At 42.1% G+C, this 21,353-nt stretch overlaps 1 protein-coding gene across 1 annotated transcript in view; it reads left to right on the plus strand.

Annotated features, from left to right (window-relative positions):
- ell (elongation factor RNA polymerase II) overlaps window positions 1-21,353 on the plus strand; it is a 36,797-nt gene that overhangs the window by 4,768 nt on the left and 10,676 nt on the right. The window contains exon 2 of the mRNA XM_028403851.1: window positions 16,285-16,329. Within this exon, the coding sequence (XP_028259652.1) occupies window positions 16,285-16,329 (45 nt within the window). The remainder of the gene's footprint in view (window positions 1-16,284; window positions 16,330-21,353) is intronic.

Genomic DNA, 21,353 nt, shown 5'->3' on the forward strand with positions numbered 1-21,353 from the left:
GTCTAAAAGTGTTGCTCATAGAAACTTTGTGCTAAATTTCATTTTTGAAACTGGTTTAGACTGGTATGGTGATACCACAGGTATAAAACTAATGTTGTGCTTTCTTTATTGTGTTGGAGGAGTTGTTGGTAAAGCAATTCAACACTAGTACATCAAACTAAATGTGTAATGCTTAACCTATTCTAATTTTTTTTTTCTGAATTGAGTGTTTTGAAAATGAGTGAGTTGTATTGACAAAGCCGTTGCAACACAGTATGTTTCATGTCTTCAGGTTTACCGTAGTTTAGAAATAACCCAACCTTCTGATAATTTTTCATGTTGCTCATTATGTTGAATACAGTGCAGCCAGTCATGCCATCCCATTATTTCTCAATCTGTATTGATGAATATTTTATGAGATGATAGTGCATAACTGCATGACTACTGCAGTTGCTTGAGTAGAGTGGACAGTTTGCACTGTGACATAAGACTGAGGTTGGAAAAGGGCAATTGGTCCTGGGCTCCCCAGGAGAAATAACAAGTTAATTTGTTAGCCAAAAGGGGTAGGGTGTGAGAAGAAACTGGCTTCAAAGCTCTCTTGTGTCTGCAGCACATTATAATACAGTTAGGTCGCTGGTTGTGGAATCTTTATGTAAATAACTGCATAACTACTACACATGCACATAGATCACACTAATTTAAACAATTCTAGACATAACTAAAGAACTTAAGCCCATGTTTAAAAAATATCTTGCATACATTTAGAATATTGTCTTATCAACAATATTAAATCCTGATTGGATTGTCTCCTAGTTAATGGTCGTGGATGGAATTATTGTAATAAAATTTAAATGCATTAATTTATTTTTCACAAGATATTCAGTGTGCCTACTTGCCATTGACACCTGTTAATGTCAAGTACCGAGAGTACATATTAAAGTAGAGTTTGATCACAAATCAAATTGCAATATTTGTTAGAAAAATAGCAAATAACTTTTCCAAATCATTCATCTCTACTATAGATAACATACATTTCTTAATATTGCTTTGCATCATAGTTTGGGTTTCCTTCACTCACACAGAAATGGCACAAAACCAGTATGCTGTCACAGTGTCAGTGTTGACTTATGTATTTAGGCAGATACTTTCTCTGGTCAGTTCTCTTATTCAGACTGACAATTCTTTCTGTTGCACTAAATGTCTGCCTATGTTTTACTATAGATTGCATGAAAACCCCCTTGAAATCCTCTATGGTTTAGTTTATGTGTTGTATAACCACTGAATACTGTGTACTGATTTGTACAAAACGGCAGACGCATAAGAAACTAATGCTTCCATTTCAAGCACATGATCAAAAGTTGCTCACCTCTCATCGCACTAAAAGCTTCAAAGGCTTTCTGCCTAGTGGTGAAGTGCCAGTCACAGAAAATACTCCAACAAGTGGGCCCAATTAGGCCTATGTGCTATTGTGTCACTTGAAACACCCGTCACAGCTATGTTAAAGGTGTATATTTGCACACCATGTTTTTGCACACAGGACACACTTGGACACTCATGCATCCACACTATGCATCAAAAGTAGGGACACCCAGTACTATTTAACCCTTACAAAGTGCATGGCTCTAAGTGCTCTTTCCACCTCTGAAATCCTAGACAGGTGGAACATCTCACTAATGTGACAGTGATGCAACTAAACACCTGACGATTTGGGTGCCACAGCCATGCCCATAGGGATTAAGACATGGCTATTCCTGTGCACATTTACAACTGAACAAAGAAAGGTTTCAGCAGTGCAGCCTGAGAAACGTAAGCGTTATACCTCTGTGTGGGGATACAATCTAACATTGTGTAGTTTTCCATGAATTATGAACAGCTTGTGGTATATTGAGCTTTTCAAAAAGTATATTCAGACTGCTAACACATACCATTGTGGCAATAGTATGTTATAAATTGTTTGATACTCTGTCAGAACCTTGGGCTTGTTTTAGTTAGATTGTGGCCTAGCAGGCAAATCCAGTTTGTTGCACCAGTTTAATGTTAAGTTGTGACTCTTAGGCCTCTTTCAAACAGTCTGTCTGAGTGAGACACTGCTGCTATGTTTTGTTTGAAAGGTAGGAAGGAACGATGGCAGGGCATTGTTGTAGCACTTTCAGCCCTGCAGCGGAGTTTGTCACTGTGGCGAATCAACAGTTGTGTGAAAGTGGGACTGGCAAAGCGAAAAAGGGTACGGCAATGATGTAAAGTCAACGCTCTGATTTCAGAGCACGGGCATGCCCTGTGAACGTGTACACTGAGGGAGCATTACACCTTTGTCGTTTGTGAATGAGCAAAGGCTGCACCAGAGGGGGTATGTTTGGAAGGGGGCTTTAACTAGATGTAGGTTTTATGTTACAATGTCTAACAATTAAAATGTATTTTTTCATACACAATAAGAAAGACAGTGTCATCGACTATACTTTTGCAGTTATTAGAAGTCATTGCCTTGTTATTCTGCAGAATGCATTTTTTATGTTGTAGGAATCTGACTTGGACAACATTGTCATCAGTTCTATTTTATCACAAGCTGCTTGGTTGCAAGTCCAAGCTATGTCCAGCTAATCGCCTTTCTGCTGCAGGTTGGCAATGTGTGGGAACATCCACAGCCTCAATCCATGGTCAGGACCCATACTCTGTCCCTAAGGTTAGCTCTGTGGAACATTCTGGGCTCAGGTCCCAGAGAATAGTGACATGTCAGCAGCCCATTCAAATGAACAGGCTGAGGGTAGCACTATGTTAGCAGTGCTGGGGGTGGAGGGTAGGCGTGGGGGGTGCTAAAACTGGTGCTGTGTTTAACGTTGCAGGGGTAGACCAGGGAGTGTGGCTCCATGAAAGGTCTGGTGTTCCTGGATAGGCGCTGCAGTTCAGATTTCAGGGACAAAATAAATCAGTCTTTTGCTGTTTTTGTATTGTTTATATGGGCCAGAAGGGGTAGGCAAGCAGAATTGTGTTTCCGGAGACTTTTTGTTTGTAACAATGAATATTAGGAAACATAACAATCCTTTGCCTCTGGTTCTCATAAATATTTGTGCTAAATATAATGATAATACCTCTAATAAGTGTCCATTGATTGCTGAACTAACTTAATCCAAGCGTGTCTGTACACAGTTATGCTGATTTGAAAGCAAAAGCAATTGGAATATTTCACTTGAACAGAGAGTGGCATTTAGGAGTAGTCTTGAGGAGAAGCAAAATTTAATGGGTGTCAAGGTGAAGCGTCATTCCTAGAGGTCTGACAGTACATATACCCCAAAAGAGCTGGTAAAACTGTCTTTGAGTATCCAATATATTCTCAGTAACATTTGAGCAAGATATGCATGCACATATTGTTCTGCATAGAGAAAAGTTCACGCTACATCATATCACAAGTGTCAAATTGGCCATTTGAACCCACCATTTAATGCTGGATTTGCATACAGTATGTATAAGCATCATTATTTCAAACATGTGGTTGTTTCACTGGCTATGTGACCTTATTTGTAGGGTACAATTTTTGGCATCTAGGGGTCATATTATTACAGTAATGATGGGGATGGATAAATGTTTAGCGTTAGATATCTGTAAATGCTTGATCAAATAAAGCTCAGATTGACTGTGGCAATAGGACTGGGGGATGTGGCCTACAAATAAAATCTAGTTGACCTATTTTCTGTGTACATAGCCACCATATCTTTAGCAATATGAAATGCTGCCATGTCTTTCCATGTTGCTTGCCCAATATGTTTTAGAGCTACCTCTGTCTTGTGCAGTTTCCAGTGCCATACACTTATCACACCATATCTTCACACTAGGGCCATACCTGAATATTTGGCTACCCAGATACCAATTTGTAGGTGGATATCTTTTTTTAATATATATATCAATTATATTGAATATTGATATGCGAAGTGAAAGAAGTATAATTTGGAATTAAAGCTGCAAGCAGCATTGCGGGCCCTCGCGCACCTTGCGATCCGCGGGGTCATCGCAGTCTTCTCTCCTATGCTCTCGTCTCCTATACTCTCCTGTGCTATGCTCTCCTCCTCTCATTTCCACAGATATACAACAAACACATGTTTACAACCAAACTTTCCTGCTACCAGTAGGTGGCGCTATGACCGTATCATCCTATTAGCATATATATGTGTTTAGACTCGGCTCCATGGCAGTACTGTAAGATTTTGTCCACATTGCATAAAGTATATGGGTAGTACTGCATAAAACACAGCGAGTTCCTTTGTAATGGCGAATGGTCAACTTTGAGGCCACTCCCCCACCACACGGTAATACTTTTGAAAGAGTTTTGGAATGCGTCTATTCCCTATGGTGTCCTGAGTGGACACAGTGAATTTCAGCTGAATTGCATGAAGTATGCGAGGCACGAAAAGTTTTATAGCAGGGTCAGAAAACGTTAAAAATTACAAAAAAAAAGTCAAAATGGTGGACTTCCTGTTGGGTTTGGAGGGGGGGTCCAAGAGACTTTTTTGTGCGTCTTGGGGTGATACACATGTGTGCTAATTCTTGTGATCCTGTGTCAAACTGGCCAGCGGGGCTACGCATTAGGGCAATAAATACAGTGACTTCCTTTGTAATGGCGAATGGTCAACTTTGAGGCCACGCCCCCGCCACACCGTCAGACTTTTGTAAGAGTTTTGGAATGCGTCTATTCCCTATGGTGTCCTGAGTGGACACAGTGAGTTTTAGCTCATTTGGATGAAGTATGCGAGGCGTGAAAAGTTTTGCAGCAGGGTCACAAATCGCCAAAAATTAACAGAAATTTCAAAATGGCGGACTTCCTGTTGGGTTTGGAGGGGGGGTCCAAGAGACTTTTTTGTGCATCTTGGGGTGATACACATGTGTGCCAATTTTCGTGACCCTACTCAAAACAGGCCACAGGGGCAGGCAGAAAAACCTATGAAAACACAACATTTTGTGTAGCCAGTAGGTGGCGCTCTGTCAAAGCCTCAATATTGTTGTATAGATGTGTTTAGGGTCAGACTCTGATCATACATGTGACATTTCGTACAGATCGGACAGAAAACGAAGAAGTTATAGAGACTTTCTGTGTCCTCAGAAATGGTCAAACTTTGAGGCCACGCCCCGGCCACACCGTCAGACTTTTGTAAGAGTTTTGGAATGCGTCTATTCCCTATGGTGTCCTGAGTGGACACGGCGAATTTCAGCTCAATCCGTTGAAGTATGCGAGGCGTGAAAAGTTTGGCAGCAGGGTCACACATCGCCAAAAATGGCCACAAACCTTCAAATGGCGGACTTCCTGTTGGGTTTGGAGGGGGGGTCCAAGAGACTTTTTTGTGCGTCTTGAGGTGATACATATGTGTGCCAATTTTCATAATCCTGTGTCAAACCGGCCAGAGGGGCTACGCGTTGGGGGCGCTATAGAGCCATTTTTATATGTGCATTTCAAAAGTCAGCAAATTTCAAAATTTTTCGGGTGAATGAATTTTTCTACCAAGTTTGGTGAGTTTTTGGGCATGTTAAGGCCCCCAAAAATGCGATCTTAGGGGGGGAAGGAAAAAAAATGAAAAATTAAAGCTGCAAGCAGCATTGCGGGCCCTCGCGCACCTTGCGATCCGCGGGGTCATCGCAGTCTTCTCTCCTATGCTCTCGTCTCTTATACTCTCCTGTCCTATGCTCTCCTCCTCTCATTTCCACAGATATACAACAAACACATGTTTACAACCAAACTTTCCTGCTACCAGTAGGTGGCGCTATGACCGTATCATCCCATTAGCATATATATTTGTTCAGACTCGGGTCCATAGCAGTACTGTAAGATTTTGTCCACATTGCATGAAGTATATGGGTAGTACTACATAGAATAGAGCGAGTTCCTTTGTAATGGCGAACGGTCAACTTTGAGGCCACTCCCCCACCACACGGTAATACTTTTGAAAGAGTTTTGGAATGCATCTATTCCCTATGGTGTCCTGAGTAGACACAGTGAATTTCAGCTCAATTGCATGAAGTATGTGAGGCGTGAAAAGTTTTGAAGCAGGGTCAAAAATAGGCAAACAATTGCCACAAAAGTCAAAATGGCGGACTTCCTGTTGGGTTTGGAGGCGGGGTCCAAGAGACTTTTTTGTGCGTCTTGGGGTGATACACATGTGTGCTAATTCTCATGATCCTGTGTCAAACTGGCCAGCGGGGCTACGCATTAGGGCAATAAATACAGTGAGTTCCTTTGTAATGGCGAATGGACAACTTTGAGGCCACGCCCCCGCCACACCGTCAGACTTTTGTAAGAGTTTTTGAATGCGTCTATTCCCTATGGTGTCCTGAGTGGACACAGTGAGTTTTAGCTCATTTGGATGAAGTATGCGAGGCGTGAAAAGTTTTGTAGGAGGGTCACAAATCGCCAAAAATTAACAGAAATTTCAAAATTGCGGACTTCCTGTTGGGTTTGGAGGGGGGGTCCAAGAGACTTTTTTGTGCATCTTGGGGTGATACACATGTGTACCAATTTTCATGACCCTATTCAAAACAGGCCAGGGGGGCAGGCAGAAAAACCTATGAAAACACAACATTTTGTGTAGCCAGTAGGTGGCGCTCTGTCAAAGCCTCAATATTGTTGTATAGATGTGTTTAGGGTCAGACTCTGATCATACATGTGACATTTCGTACAGATCGGACAGAAAACGAAGAAGTTATAGAGACTTTCTGTGTCCTCAGAAATGGTCAAACTTTGAGGCCACGCCCCGGCCACACCGTCAGACTTTTGTAAGAGTTTTGGAATGCGTCTATTCCCTATGGTGTCCTGAGTGGACACGGCGAATTTCAGCTCAATCCGTTGAAGTATGCGAGGCGTGAAAAGTTTGGCAGCAGGGTCACACATCGCCAAAAATGGCCACAAACCTTCAAATGGCGGACTTCCTGTTGGGTTTGGAGGGGGGGTCCAAGAGACTTTTTTGTGCGTCTTGAGGTGATACATATGTGTGCCAATTTTCATAATCCTGTGTCAAACCGGCCAGAGGGGCTACGCGTTGGGGGCGCTATAGAGCCATTTTTATATGTGCATTTCAAAAGTCAGCAAATTTCAAAATTTTTCGGGCGAATGAATTTTTCTACCAAGTTTGGTGAGTTTTTGGGCATGTTAAGGCCTCCAAAAATGCGATCTCGGAGGGGGAAAAAAAAAAAAAAAAAAAAAAAAAATGAAAGCTGCAAGCAGCATTGCGGGCCCTCGCGCACCTTGCGATCCGCGGGGTCATCGCAGTCTTCTCTCCTATGCTCTCGTCTCCTATACTCTCCTGTCCTATGCTCTCCTCCTCTCATTTCCACAAATATACAACAAACACATGTTTACAACCAAACTTTCCTGCTACCAGTAGGTGGCGCTATGACCGTATCATCCTATTAGCATATATATCTGTTCAGACTCGGGTCCATAGCAGTACAGTAAGATTTTGTCCACATTGCATAAAGTATATGGGTAGTACTGCATAAAACACAGCGAGTTCCTTTGTAATGGCGAATGGTCAACTTTGAGGCCACTCCCCCGCCACACGGTAATACTTTTGAAAGAGTTTTGGAATGCGTCTATTCCCTATGGTGTCCTGAGTGGACACAGTGAGTTTTAGCTCAATTGGATGAAGTATGTGAGGCGTGAAAAGTTTTGAAGCAGGGTCACAAATAGGCAAAAAATGGCCACAAAAGTCAAAATGGCGGACTTCCTGTTGGGTTTGGAGGCGGGGTCCAAGAGACTTTTTTGTGCGTCTTGGGGTGATACACATGTGTGCTAATTTTCATGAACCTGTGTCAAACTGGCCAGCGGGGCTACACATTAGGGCAAAAAATACAGGGAGTTCCTTTGTAATGGCGAACGGTCAACTTTGAGGCCACTCCCCTGCCACACGGTAATACTTTTGAAAGAGTTTTGGAATGCATCTATTCCCTATGGTGTCCTGAGTAGACACAGTGAATTTCAGCTCAATTGCATGAAGTATGTGAGGCGTGAAAAGTTTTGAAGCAGGGTCAAAAATAGGCAAAAAATTGCCACAAAAGTCAAAATGGCGGACTTCCTGTTGGGTTTGGAGGCGGGGTCCAAGAGACTTTTTTGTGCGTCTTGGGGTGATACACATGTGTGCTAATTTTCATGAACCTGTGTCAAACTGGCCAGCGGGGCTACGCATTAGGGCAATAAATACAGTGAGTTCCTTTGTAATGGCGAATGGTCAAGTTTGAGGCCACGCCCCCGCCACACCGTCAGACTTTTGTAAGAGTTTTTGAATGCGTCTATTCCCTATGGTGTCCTGAGTGGACACAGTGAGTTTTAGCTCATTTGGAGGAAGTATGCGAGGCGTGAAAAGTTTTGTAGGAGGGTCACAAATCGCCAAAAATTAACAGAAATTTCAAAATTGCGGACTTCCTGTTGGGTTTGGAGGGGGGGTCCAAGAGACTTTTTTGTGCATCTTGGGGTGATACACATGTGTACCAATTTTCATGACCCTACTCAAAACAGGCCAGGGGGGCAGGCAGAAAAACCTATGAAAACACAACATTTTGTGTAGCCAGTAGGTGGCGCTCTGTCAAAGCCTCAATATTGTTGTATAGATGTGTTTAGGGTCAGACTCTGATCATACATGTGACATTTCGTACAGATCGGACAGAAAACGAAGAAGTTATAGAGACTTTCTGTGTCCTCAGAAATGGTCAAACTTTGAGGCCACGCCCCGGCCACACCGTAAGACTTTTGTAAGAGTTTTGGAATGCGTCTATTCCCTATGGTGTCCTGAGTGGACACGGCGAATTTCAGCTCAATCCGTTGAAGTATGCGAGGCGTGAAAAGTTTGGCAGCAGGGTCACACATCGCCAAAAATGGCCACAAACCTTCAAATGGCGGACTTCCTGTTGGGTTTGGAGGGGGGGTCCAAGAGACTTTTTTGTGCGTCTTGAGGTGATACATATGTGTGCCAATTTTCATAATCCTGTGTCAAACCGGCCAGAGGGGCTACGCGTTGGGGGCGCTATAGAGCCATTTTTATATGTGCATTTCAAAAGTCAGCAAATTTCAAAATTTTTCGGGCGAATGAATTTTTCTACCAAGTTTGGTGAGTTTTTGGGCATGTTAAGGCCTCCAAAAATGCGATCTCGGAGGGGGAAAAAAAAAAAAAAAAAAAAAAAAAAAAAAAAAATTAAAGCTGCAAGCAGCATTGCGGGCCCTCGCGCACCTTGCGATCCGCGGGGTCATCGCAGTCTTCTCTCCTATGCTCTTGTCTCCTATACTCTCCTGTCCTATGCTCTCCTCTTATTTCCACAGAGATACAACGAACACATGTTTACAACCAAACTTTCCTGCTACCAGTAGGTGGCGCTATGACCGTATCATCCTATTAGCATATATATCTGTTCAGACTCGGGTCCATAGCAGTACTGTAAGATTTTGTCCACATTGCATAAAGTATATGGGTAGTACTGCATAAAACACAGCGAGTTCCTTTGTAATGGCGAACGGTCAACTTTGAGGCCACTCCCCCGCCACACGGTAATACTTTTGAAAGAGTTTTGGAATGCATCTATTCCCTATGGTGTCCTGAGTAGACACAGTGAATTTCAGCTCAATTGCATGAAGTATGTGAGGCGTGAAAAGTTTTGAAGCAGGGTCAAAAATAGGCAAACAATTGCCACAAAAGTCAAATTGGCGGACTTCCTGTTGGGTTTGGAGGCGGGGTCCAGGAGACTTTTTTGTGCGTCTTGGGGTGATACACATGTGTGCTAATTTTCATGAACCTGTGTCAAACTGGCCAGCGGGGCTACACATTAGGGCAAAAAATACAGGGAGTTCCTTTGTAATGGCGAATGGTCAACTTTGAGGCCACACCCCCACCACACCGTAAGACTTTTGTAAGAGTTTTGGAATGCGTCTATTCCCTGTGGTGTCCTGAGTGGACACAGTGAATTTCAGCTCAATTGCATGAAGTATGTGAGGCGTGAAAAGTTTTGAAGCAGGATCACAAATAGGCAAAAAATGGCCACAAAAGTCAAAATGGTGGACTTCCTGTTGGGTTTGGAGGGGGGGTCCAAGAGACTTTTTTGTGCGTCTTGGGGTGATACACATGTGTGCTAATTCTCATGATCCTGTGTCAAACTGGCCAGCGGGGCTACGCATTAGGGCAATAAATACAGTGAGTTCCTTTGTAATGGCGAATGGTCAACTTTGAGGCCACGCCCCCGCCACACCGTCAGACTTTTGTAAGAGTTTTTGAATGAGTCTATTCCCTATGGTGTCCTGAGTGGACACAGTGAGTTTTAGCTCATTTGGATGAAGTATGCGAGGCGTGAAAAGTTTTGTAGGAGGGTCACAAATCGCCAAAAATTAACAGAAATTTCAAAATTGCGGACTTCCTGTTGGGTTTGGAGGGGGGGTCCAAGAGACTTTTTTGTGCATCTTGGGGTGATACACATGTGTACCAATTTTCATGACCCTACTCAAAACAGGCCAGGGGGGCAGGCAGAAAAACCTATGAAAACACAACATTTTGTGTAGCCAGTAGGTGGCGCTCTGTCAAAGCCTCAATATTGTTGTATAGATGTGTTTAGGGTCAGACTCTGATCATACATGTGACATTTCGTACAGATCGGACAGAAAACGAAGAAGTTATAGAGACTTTCTGTGTCCTCAGAAATGGTCAAACTTTGAGGCCACGCCCCGGCCACACCGTAAGACTTTTGTAAGAGTTTTGGAATGCGTCTATTCCCTATGGTGTCCTGAGTGGACACGGCGAATTTCAGCTCAATCCGTTGAAGTATGCGAGGCGTGAAAAGTTTGGCAGCAGGGTCACACATCGCCAAAAATGGCCACAAACCTTCAAATGGCGGACTTCCTGTTGGGTTTGGAGGGGGGGTCCAAGAGACTTTTTTGTGCGTCTTGAGGTGATACATATGTGTGCCAATTTTCATAATCCTGTGTCAAACCGGCCAGAGGGGCTACGCGTTGGGGGCGCTATAGAGCCATTTTTATGTGTGCATTTCAAAAGTCAGCAAATTTCAAAATTTTTCGGGCGAATGAATTTTTCTACCAAGTTTGGTGAGTTTTTGGGCATGTTAAGGCCTCCAAAAATGCGATCTCGGAGGGGGAAAAAAAAAAAAAAAAAAAAAAAAAAAAAATTAAAGCTGCAAGCAGCATTGCGGGCCCTCGCGCACCTTGCGATCCGCAGGGTCATCGCAGTCTTCTCTCCTATGCTCTCGTCTCCTATACTGTCCTGTGCTATGCTCTCCTCCTCTCATTTCCACAGATATACAACAAACACATGTTTACAACCCAACTTTCCTGCTACCAGTAGGTGGCGCTATGACCGAATCATCCTATTAGCATATATATCTGTTCAGACCCGGGTCCATAGCAGTACTGTAAGATTTTGTCCACATTGCATAAAGTATATGGGTAGTACTGCATAAAACACAGCGAGTTCCTTTGTAATGGCGAATGGTCAACTTTGAGGCCACTCCCCTGCCACACGGTAATACTTTTGAAAGAGTGTTGGAATGCGTCTATTCCCTATGGTGTCCTGAGTGGACACAGTGAATTTCAGCTCAATTGCATGAAGTTTGTTATGCGTGAAAAGTTTTGAAGCAGGGTCACAAATAGGCAAAAAATGGCCACAAAAGTCAAAATGGCGGACTTCCTGTTGGGTTTGGAGGAGGGGTCCAAGAGACTTTTTTGTGCGTCTTGGGGTGATACACATGTGTGCCAATTTTCATGATCCTGTGTCAAACTGGCCAGCGGGGCTACGCGTTAGGGCAAAAAATACAGGGAGTTCATTTGTAATGGCGAATGGTCAACTTTGAGGCCACGCCCCCACCACACCTTCAGACTTTTGTAAGAGTTTTGGAATGCGTCTATTCCCTATGGTGTCCTGAGTGGACACAGTGATTTTCAGCTTGATTGGATGAAGTATGCGAGGCGTGAAAAGTTTTGTAGCAGGGTCACAAATCGCCAAAAATTAACAGAAATTTCAAAATGGCGGACTTCCTGTTGGGTTTGGAGGGGGGGTCCAAGAGACTTTTTTGTGCGTCTTGGGGTGATAAACATGTGTGCCAATTTGCGTGACCCTACTCAAAACAGGCCACAGGGGCAGGTAGAAAAACCTATGAAAACACAACATTTTGTGTAGCCAGTAGGTGGCGCTCTGTCAAAGCCTCAATATTGTTGTATAGATGTGTTTAGGGTCAGACTCTGATCATACATGTGACATTTCGTACAGATCGGACAGAAAACGAAGAAGTTATAGAGACTTTCTGTGTCCTCAGAAATGGTCAAACTTTGAGGCCACGCCCCGGCCACACCGTCAGACTTTTGTAAGAGTTTTGGAATGCGTCTATTCCCTATGGTGTCCTGAGTGGACACGGCGAATTTCAGCTCAATCCGATGACGTATGCGAGGCGTGAAAAGTTTGGCAGCAGGGTCACACCTCGCCAAAAATGGCCACAAACCTTCAAATGGCGGACTTCCTGTTGGGTTTGGAGGGGGGGTCCAAGAGACTTTTTTGTGCGTCTTGAGGTGATACATATGTGTGCCAATTTTCATAATCCTGTGTCAAACTGGCCAGAGGGGCTACGCGTTGGGGGCGCTATAGAGCCATTTTTATATGTGCATTTCAAAAGTCAGGAAATTTCAAAATTTTTCGGGCGAATGAATTTTTCTACCAAGTTTGGTGAGTTTTTGGGCATGTTAAGGCCCCCAAAAATGCGATCTCGGAGGGGGAAAAAAAAAAAAAAAAAAAAAAATAATAATCCTAAGGGTTTCAATAGGGCTCTTGCACCATTCGGTGCTCGGGCCCTAATAATAATCCTAAGGGTTTCAATAGGGCTCTTGCACCATTCGGTGCTCGGGCCCTAATAATAATCCTAAGGGTTTCAATAGGGCTCTTGCACCATTCGGTGCTCGGGCCCTAATTAAAGCTGCAAGCAGCATTGCGGGCCCTCGCGCACCTTGCGATCCGTGGGGTCATCGCAGTCTTCTCTCCTATGCTCGCGTCTCCTATACTCTCCTGTGCTATGCTCTCCTCCTCTCATTTCCACAGATATACAACAAACACATGTTTACAACCAAACTTTCCTGCTACCAGTAGGTGGCGCTATGACCGTATCATCCTATTAGCATATATATCTGTTTAGACTCGGCTCCATGGCAGTACTGTAAGATTTTGTCCACATTGCATAAAGTATATGGGTAGTACTGCATAAAACACAGCGAGTTCCTTTGTAATGGCGAATGGTCAACTTTGAGGCCACTCCCCCGCCACACGGTAATACTTTTGAAAGAGTTTTGGAATGCGTCTATTCCCTATGGTGTCCTGAGTGGACACAGTGAATTTCAGCTCAATTGCATGAAGTATGCGAGGCGTGAAAAGTTTTATAGCAGGGTCAGAAAACGGTAAAAATTACAAAAAAAAGTCAAAATGGTGGACTTCCTGTTGGGTTTGGAGGGGGGGTCCAAGAGACTTTTTTGTGCGTCTTGGGGTGATACACATGTGTGCTAATTCTCATGATCCTGTGTCAAACTGGCCAGCGGGGCTACGCATTAGGGCAATAAATACAGTGAGTTCCTTTGTAATGGCGAATGGTCAACTTTGAGGCCACGCCCCCGCCACACCGTCAGACTTTTGTAAGAGTTTTTGAATGCGTCTATTCCCTATGGTGTCCTGAGTGGACACAGTGAGTTTTAGCTCATTTGGATGAAGTATGCGAGGCATGAAAAGTTTTGTAGGAGGGTCACAAATCGCCAAAAATTAACAGAAATTTCAAAATTGCGGACTTCCTGTTGGGTTTGGAGGGGGGGTCCAAGAGACTTTTTTGTGCATCTTGGGGTGATACACATGTGTACCAATTTTCATGACCCTACTCAAAACAGGCCAGGGGGGCAGGCAGAAAAACCTATGAAAACACAACATTTTGTGTAGCCAGTAGGTGGCGCTCTGTCAAAGCCTCAATATTGTTGTATAGATGTGTTTAGGGTCAGACTCTGATCATACATGTGACATTTCGTACAGATCGGACAGAAAACGAAGAAGTTATAGAGACTTTCTGTGTCCTCAGAAATGGTCAAACTTTGAGGCCACGCCCCGGCCACACCGTCAGACTTTTGTAAGAGTTTTGGAATGCGTCTATTCCCTATGGTGTCCTGAGTGGACACGGCGAATTTCAGCTCAATCCGTTGAAGTATGCGAGGCGTGAAAAGTTTGGCAGCAGGGTCACACATCGCCAAAAATGGCCACAAACCTTCAAATGGCGGACTTCCTGTTGGGTTTGGAGGGGGGGTCCAAGAGACTTTTTTGTGCGTCTTGAGGTGATACATATGTGTGCCAATTTTCATAATCCTGTGTCAAACCGGCCAGAGGGGCTACGCGTTGGGGGCGCTATAGAGCCATTTTTATATGTGCATTTCAAAAGTCAGCAAATTTCAAAATTTTTCGGGCGAATGAATTTTTCTACCAAGTTTGGTGAGTTTTTGGGCATGTTAAGGCCTCCAAAAATGCGATCTCGGAGGGGGAAAAAAAAAAAAAAAAAAAAAAAAAAATAATAATCCTAAGGGTTTCAATAGGGCTCTTGCACCATTCGGTGCTCGGGCCCTAATAATAATCCTAAGGGTTTCAATAGGGCTCTTGCACCATTCGGTGCTCGGGCCCTAATAATGGTATGAAACGACACAGAGCAGAGAAACTCGCCAGTCTTTGTATGCACGCTCCATATCTCTGGGTCAGGATCAGGCAGGAATACAAACCATGTTGTGTCTTTAATAGGCTTGCCCTCTTGAACTTTTGCTTCACTCAGTTGATCACATCTGATCCACTAAAGCTCTACCAAAAAAAGACCAACTGACTTTTTGATGTTCAGGAAGATTTAGCTCAGTATAATGTGAGAATTGTTCCATTACCAACACTCTTGCAGATACAGCTTAGTTTGACTTTGTACAGATGGTTTGTTTTGGGTGTTTTTTTCTTGATGAAAGCAGTTTCTCTCTTTGTCTGGCATTTAACAATAACATTTATTCACCCTTTGGTCTGTTCTAATCTGTATAATAACGTTGCTCCTGACGTCCTTATTGGAATAGACAGCTCTTTCAAGACAAGGAAACTGAAACTAAACCTGGAATTCCAATCACAAGAAAGAAGTGAAATGATAACCTGAAACCATAGACTAACCCTGGGGTGGATCTGATACTGAAGGCTGAATACAGTCAAATGCAAGGTGTAACCCCTTCCTCTTTTCCAACAAAAAATACTATTTTAAAAGCCTGAGTTTGTATTTTAAAAAATATGTTTCTTCCCTTGCAAAATCACCATTAATTTAAAAAGTGAATTTAGGATATTTTGCATATTGTCTCACTGACTTCCTGCAGAGCAGATCTGTTTTATATGACAGGGCTGGACAACCTGAAACTGACACAATCAATCAACAAATAACTGTCAAATGAAGTATTCTTGTGTGTGTGTGTGTTTTGTTTGCTCAAGGTGTTGTGTGGTCACAACATATAACATAGCTTATCTTTTTCTGGTCATGGCCTTCCTCTTCCACCCCTAACTGGTTCTGTTTCTCTAATATTGGGCTGATTTGTTGTGCCTTAAGGTTCAGTTACATTGGCTATAGATTCTTGCTGCTTTCTATAGGAATGATCATGCCCACTTCATCTATGTATTCTTGTCAACAAAAACATAGATCACAAGCACAGTTTGGTATTTGTTCAGGTAAGATTTGATGCTGAAGATACAGTCTCTCATTGATTACCCACGTAAGAGGTTACATTATTAGCCTGAGTAAAATTGGGTGTATTAGTAGATTTATTTGATGATTGCCCAGCCCTAGCTGCAACTAATCCAATAATCCAGCTGCAATGTAAGAAATGTTGCCATAGCAGTTGTCAGTGCATTTCTGCCACACACAATGACCAGACTTATCTGAATTTAGAGGCGACTGTGTCTAAAGTTATTTGAAAAATGTCAGTGGCAAGTGCCAGCTTCTGTGTTACTGGCAGTCAGGACAACACTCACAATCACAGCTTGACTACCTCCTTGTTTTTTCATTATTATTAGAGTGATGGCAAAGTATAACTGTTATAAAAATAAAGGAGATTTGGGAATGCATCTCTTGGTTTAGGATTTCATTATTAAGCACTGGGCTCATACCTTAAATATTAATATAATACTAACACCTCCTGCACTTGGAGTTACCGCTGTTTTGTTTTTCTTGGAAAACATGACATTTTGCCAGAGTTAAACATTAAGATGTCTTTAATGTATAAGCATATTTACTAATCGTGTTGTTTGTTTTTTGTAGGTCCTGTCATCGCAACCGTTGATCAGATTTAATGGAAACCAAGGGGTAAGAACATATTCCCTCCCTTACACTTCAGCTAGGTTTACAGTCCAATGTACACTGCTTTGATTAATAGACACTACACAAAGCAATGGAATCAGGTATCAGAGAAGTTTAATTACAGTTGGACTGAATAAATCACCAAAGGTTCTTGCTAACATTGTTTTGAAAATGGAGTTGTCATGGGCAGAAATTAATTTACACTCAACATGACAGGCAGCACAGTTTTAGCTTTTTAAGATATCATTTTGATGCTCATTTGTCAGTTGACACAGACATTTCAACACAGGTGTCATATGTAAGCTTGCTCCTTTTTTTTCCCTTTAGTTTTTCCTTCCATGACTTATCAGTGTAATTTATTAAAATGATCTGCCTTAGAACACAGCAAGAAGGATGCTGGCATAGTGGCCCCAAATTTAATTATTTATTGTTTGCCATTGTGCCATGTGCAGTGTCAGCATGGCTTGACCTTGACTCTACTGTCAGACCACTTGGGCAAATGTTTTCCAGCCTCTACTGCTGTTAGCCAATGCAAATTTGATCCCACAACATCTCTTGCACGGCAGAAAAATATTTAAATGTCATGTCCACTGCTGTATAGCATAAAAGAGAAAAGGGAGGGATCATATTTGTATTGTCTTTTAGCCCACACATGTTTCTTTTAATAGCAGGAATACATAGCTGATAATGAAACTTGATTTGAAAGCATCGGTCTCTTTGAGACATTGTTTTTTGTTTGTGTTTTTCAATTTCCTAATGGAAATATGGTCAGACTGGACCACTCTTAGTGTGATGAATATAAAAACTAATGCATTGTAATTCGTACCTACGTAAACTAAGAAAATAAGAGAGAACAGAGCAAATTGAAACTGCAGGTTTTTATATTACTAATATTCACCCCTGCAGCTATGCTAAAGTTACACCTACCTGTCTCTACCTGTCTTGCCTTTCAGCTGTTACAAAAGCAAGTCTATGATTGCATAATATAGGCCCAATGGAGAAACTAAAATGTGCCATGATTTTTAAAACCCAGCAATATGAGCCCCTCTGCCTCATTTAAGGCTGCTGGTACCTGCTTGTTTATGATTACAACAAAACTTGTGCCAGTACATTATGTATCAGAAATGTGTCCCCTACAAAGATAATGAAACACACTCGCAAGCTTTCTCCACAAGCAACTGCTTCCAGCAAGGGCAAAAGGCAGACTTAACAAGTGTGAGCCTGCCCAGTCTGACATGCATAGACTGTCTATTTGCTCTTCAGTATTGGCAGTAGTTTCAGGTTGGATTGACATTCAATGGCCTGGTTTTATTTAGTGATTTGCTAAATTAGTATTATTAATAGTTATCTAGGGCTAATTTTTGCTAACAAAAGCTATTTAAGCCACATTATACAGTGCATCGTGGTCCTCCACTTGTATACACTTCCTTTCCTTTGCAATGCCATATTTGCATCTCAGACTATAGTCTGATTTGAAGAGTTTGACACTTGAGTATCATTTTTAACTAAATATGATATAAAATGCTTCAGTGCTATTGGGCTCCACATTGATCTATGCTAACTTTTTACATTTATTGAGAAAGATCATGGGATTGCATTAACTACGGTAGTTTCTCACAAAGCCTCCTCAGAGCAGTGACAGTGACATGCTTACAATTTTTAAGAACATAGATCTTTGCTTATTAAATTGGTTCCCCTTGATGTCTGGTTTAATATGCAACACTGAATTACAAGGTGCAGATTTCCTGTGGCTGGTTTAATCTGTAACCCAAAGGTGCATAAGTAGTTTACTTTCACAGTTGACTCTTTGCTTCAGTTAAAGAGACACTGGTCTGTATTTTTAAGACTAGAAGTGGTAATAAAAGTGCCATGAGTGGTATCCACTCTACATCCCTTACTGTCAATTTATTTATGTAAAATTGAGACTTGAGCACTGTAGAAGACTGCAGTCCAACACAGAGCCAGACTTTTGTCCTTCATGCTGTCATTAAAGTGGCATTAAATAACTCACCTCTTTTAATATGAGTTGAAACACATGCACACATATGTTCACATTGAAACTTCAAGAGTTGGACCTGATGTTTCTCATCTGGTCATTGCAGGCCTTTCACTGTAATGTATTTTATTGATGCAGCAGGCTCACTCAAGGGAACAAAATCTGTTACTGCTGAGATCAGAATGATTGTCAGAAGTGTGAAAGTGGCTAAATTACAGAACAGATGGCCTGGCTGTCACAATGAGAGCCCATATTCATTCACTCACATTCATTCATCTGGTACAGCTTTCTCTGAGCCCTAGCAAACTTCATGCAAATACACACACCTGTTGGAAAGGAAAAAAAATCCAAGACCATGTGAAAAGTGGAAGCTACTTTTTCAGACAGGTGTGAGTTCATATTTTAAATACCGTAGCCAAAAGACACAACAATGTGAGTTCTGCTATGAGCTTACATACTGGGGAAATTTTGCACAGCTACCACAAAGCTTTTTGCTTTGTGGTAGCTGTGCATGAGGTTCTTGTTTTTCTGTAGTTGTTAAGTTCTCCATCTTTCTAGATAATAATTCTTGTGCATGTATTTTTTGGTTGTGCTTTAATGGTATCCATGAGACTCCAGAATCGCTACTTTATTTTGCTGTTACTACTGAAGTTGGTCCTTTCTTCAATCTATCTCATATTGGAGCACCCAAATGTATCTCATCCACATCTTCCAGGATGATGAATGTAAATGTTTTCAACCAATATCTTTAGAATTTTGCTGTCATTATTTGACCGTGTCTGTGCATTCACAAGTGTAGACTGTTTGATAGTTCTGGTTTTTGATGATGTAGTATGTCAGGGTCCTGTCTCATTCAGCCAGACTGGATTTCTCTTTTGGATTTCTCTTTTGCTCCTTCTCTCTCCCCTTGCCTTGGATAAAGGACTAGACAGAATGCGTGGGGGTCTGCCCACTTGAGCAACAGCAGCTTGAAAAGAGGTATTGTTTTTCTAGATGCTGTGCAGAATGAGAAGATGAGACAAGCTGCTGTAGAACAAAGAAGCAATGGGCACCCTATGTAAAATCCACGTTACAGACTTTACTCAGTAGTCCTCTGCATTATTCCATTTCTCATTTTGTCTAGATTTTGTGGCAACTACAGGTTAAAGCTCTCAATGCTTTGAAGACTTCCATGGAAGGTTTTTAATTTGCCAGATTTTACATGATGGTTTGTAATTAGTTGCAATGAGTGTATCCACTGATCACCGGTGGCCCATTAAATCCAGAATACACTCTTTGATGTAGCTGCAACAGCCACATATCGGTAAAATATTTACACGTTGCCAGAAAGTAGCATGGGTTTAGGTAAACTACAAGTGATGGGTTTGAGCATGCAGTAAGGAGAGAGATGATCAATCAATTTCAATCCAAATTCAATCGACCGATTATGATTTGTGCCCAGTTGATTGGCGCACCCATACCTCAGATATATATTAATCCTGTTCCTGTTGCAGGATTTAGTGTTGTACTGCTGAATCCACACTTACATTAGCAAAAGTTATAAAGTTAACAATGTACTAAATAACTACAAAAATGTGTCAACATCGCCAGTTGACTTTTAGATGGGAAGGGATGTTGAGACAATCCCATGTCACTAGCAACAAAGTAATATCAGCTTTGATCTTGATGATGATCCAGGTCTTGAAAACTGTATGCTTTCATGGATGAGTAAGTTAATGTATGCTCATTGTGGTTTAACACCCGCACATTCGTTTAGCTAGAGCACAAGCCATTTGGTGTGGAGGAGCCTCTTCTCACTCTTTCATCCTCTACAATGTGAGTCAGTGAGTCAACTGAGTCACTCCCCTGTGCACTGCCTTTCAGTCAGTTCCTCTGCTGCTTAATTATATCTGGCTTCTTACAGTCAACCCATCTCCTCTGTTCCTCTGTGTTTCAAATATACATAAGCTAATGAGATTCATTTTTAAAACTATACGAGCTGTACATGAAGTTATCTTTCAGCAGCATTATACAGCTTGTATCACTGCTGTTCCTCTGCCACTTCATACTTTCCTGTGATGTTGTTTAGGCTGGGTATTGCTGCTCAATTAAAGGTAGGGTAGGAGATTTTGAAAACTCGGTGAGAGTCAGCCAGATTTTGAAAGTAAACACACGCCCCTTTCTCTCGGAGCTCACCCTGAAGCCACGCCTCCCAACCAGTCTATGACTTCGGCCATCATGCACGTACCTCTCTGGTGGGTGCAAAGCAGGAAGAGAGCAGCCAACCAGCCAACTCTATGCGCAGGGGCGCCTCACAGAATTGGCTGATGTTTTTAGCATTTTATAGCTTCCACAGATGATTAATATTCTTGGTTTTAAAGCGAAACTGCCCAACTAATCGGTTGCTATCGGCTTGTAAAGAGAAGTTACACTAATTTAACAAAAAGTGCATCAGAAGGAAATCTCCTACCCTACCTTTAAAAGCCCTTTTGCCAGTCCTATATTTTAATTGGCATGTTGTCTGTATTTTCTCTTTTTCATAAAGGTTCTATTGCAAGGGAAATGTGTATGCTTGGATGACTCAGTTTGAAGTTTACACATTTTGTTTCTTAGCTGACAAACATGATTCACACAAGGTCTGCCATGGTAAATGTGTGCTTGCCATGATGCTATAAGGTTTGGTCTGCAACAAAGAGGCCTAGGCAGAGGTGCCATTTATTGTAAAATGAACTACATGTCCGTGTACCTGAACCAAGTGGTCAATAACGACGCATAGATTCACAGCCTATAAGACAATTAAAAGTTCGGTGTTTCTCATTTAAAACATATCAATCGTTTCATTTGATATCAACTGTAAAATTGCAAGATTTGTTTTAAAGCAAACGTGAATCTTAGTTGTCACATGTTAAATTATTTCTTACATTAACTGGATGAAGCTAACCATAAGCAGCTTACCCATGATTAGAAGCTCATTAACTGTGGTTAGCTCCACTTCCTCTATGGTCTTTCAAAGCAACACCTGTGGTGCTGCAGGAAGGTAATTGCAGGGGTGGAA

The sequence above is a fragment of the Parambassis ranga genome, chromosome 4, assembly GCF_900634625.1.
Source record: "Parambassis ranga chromosome 4, fParRan2.1, whole genome shotgun sequence".
Lineage (NCBI taxonomy): Eukaryota > Metazoa > Chordata > Actinopteri > Ambassidae > Parambassis > Parambassis ranga.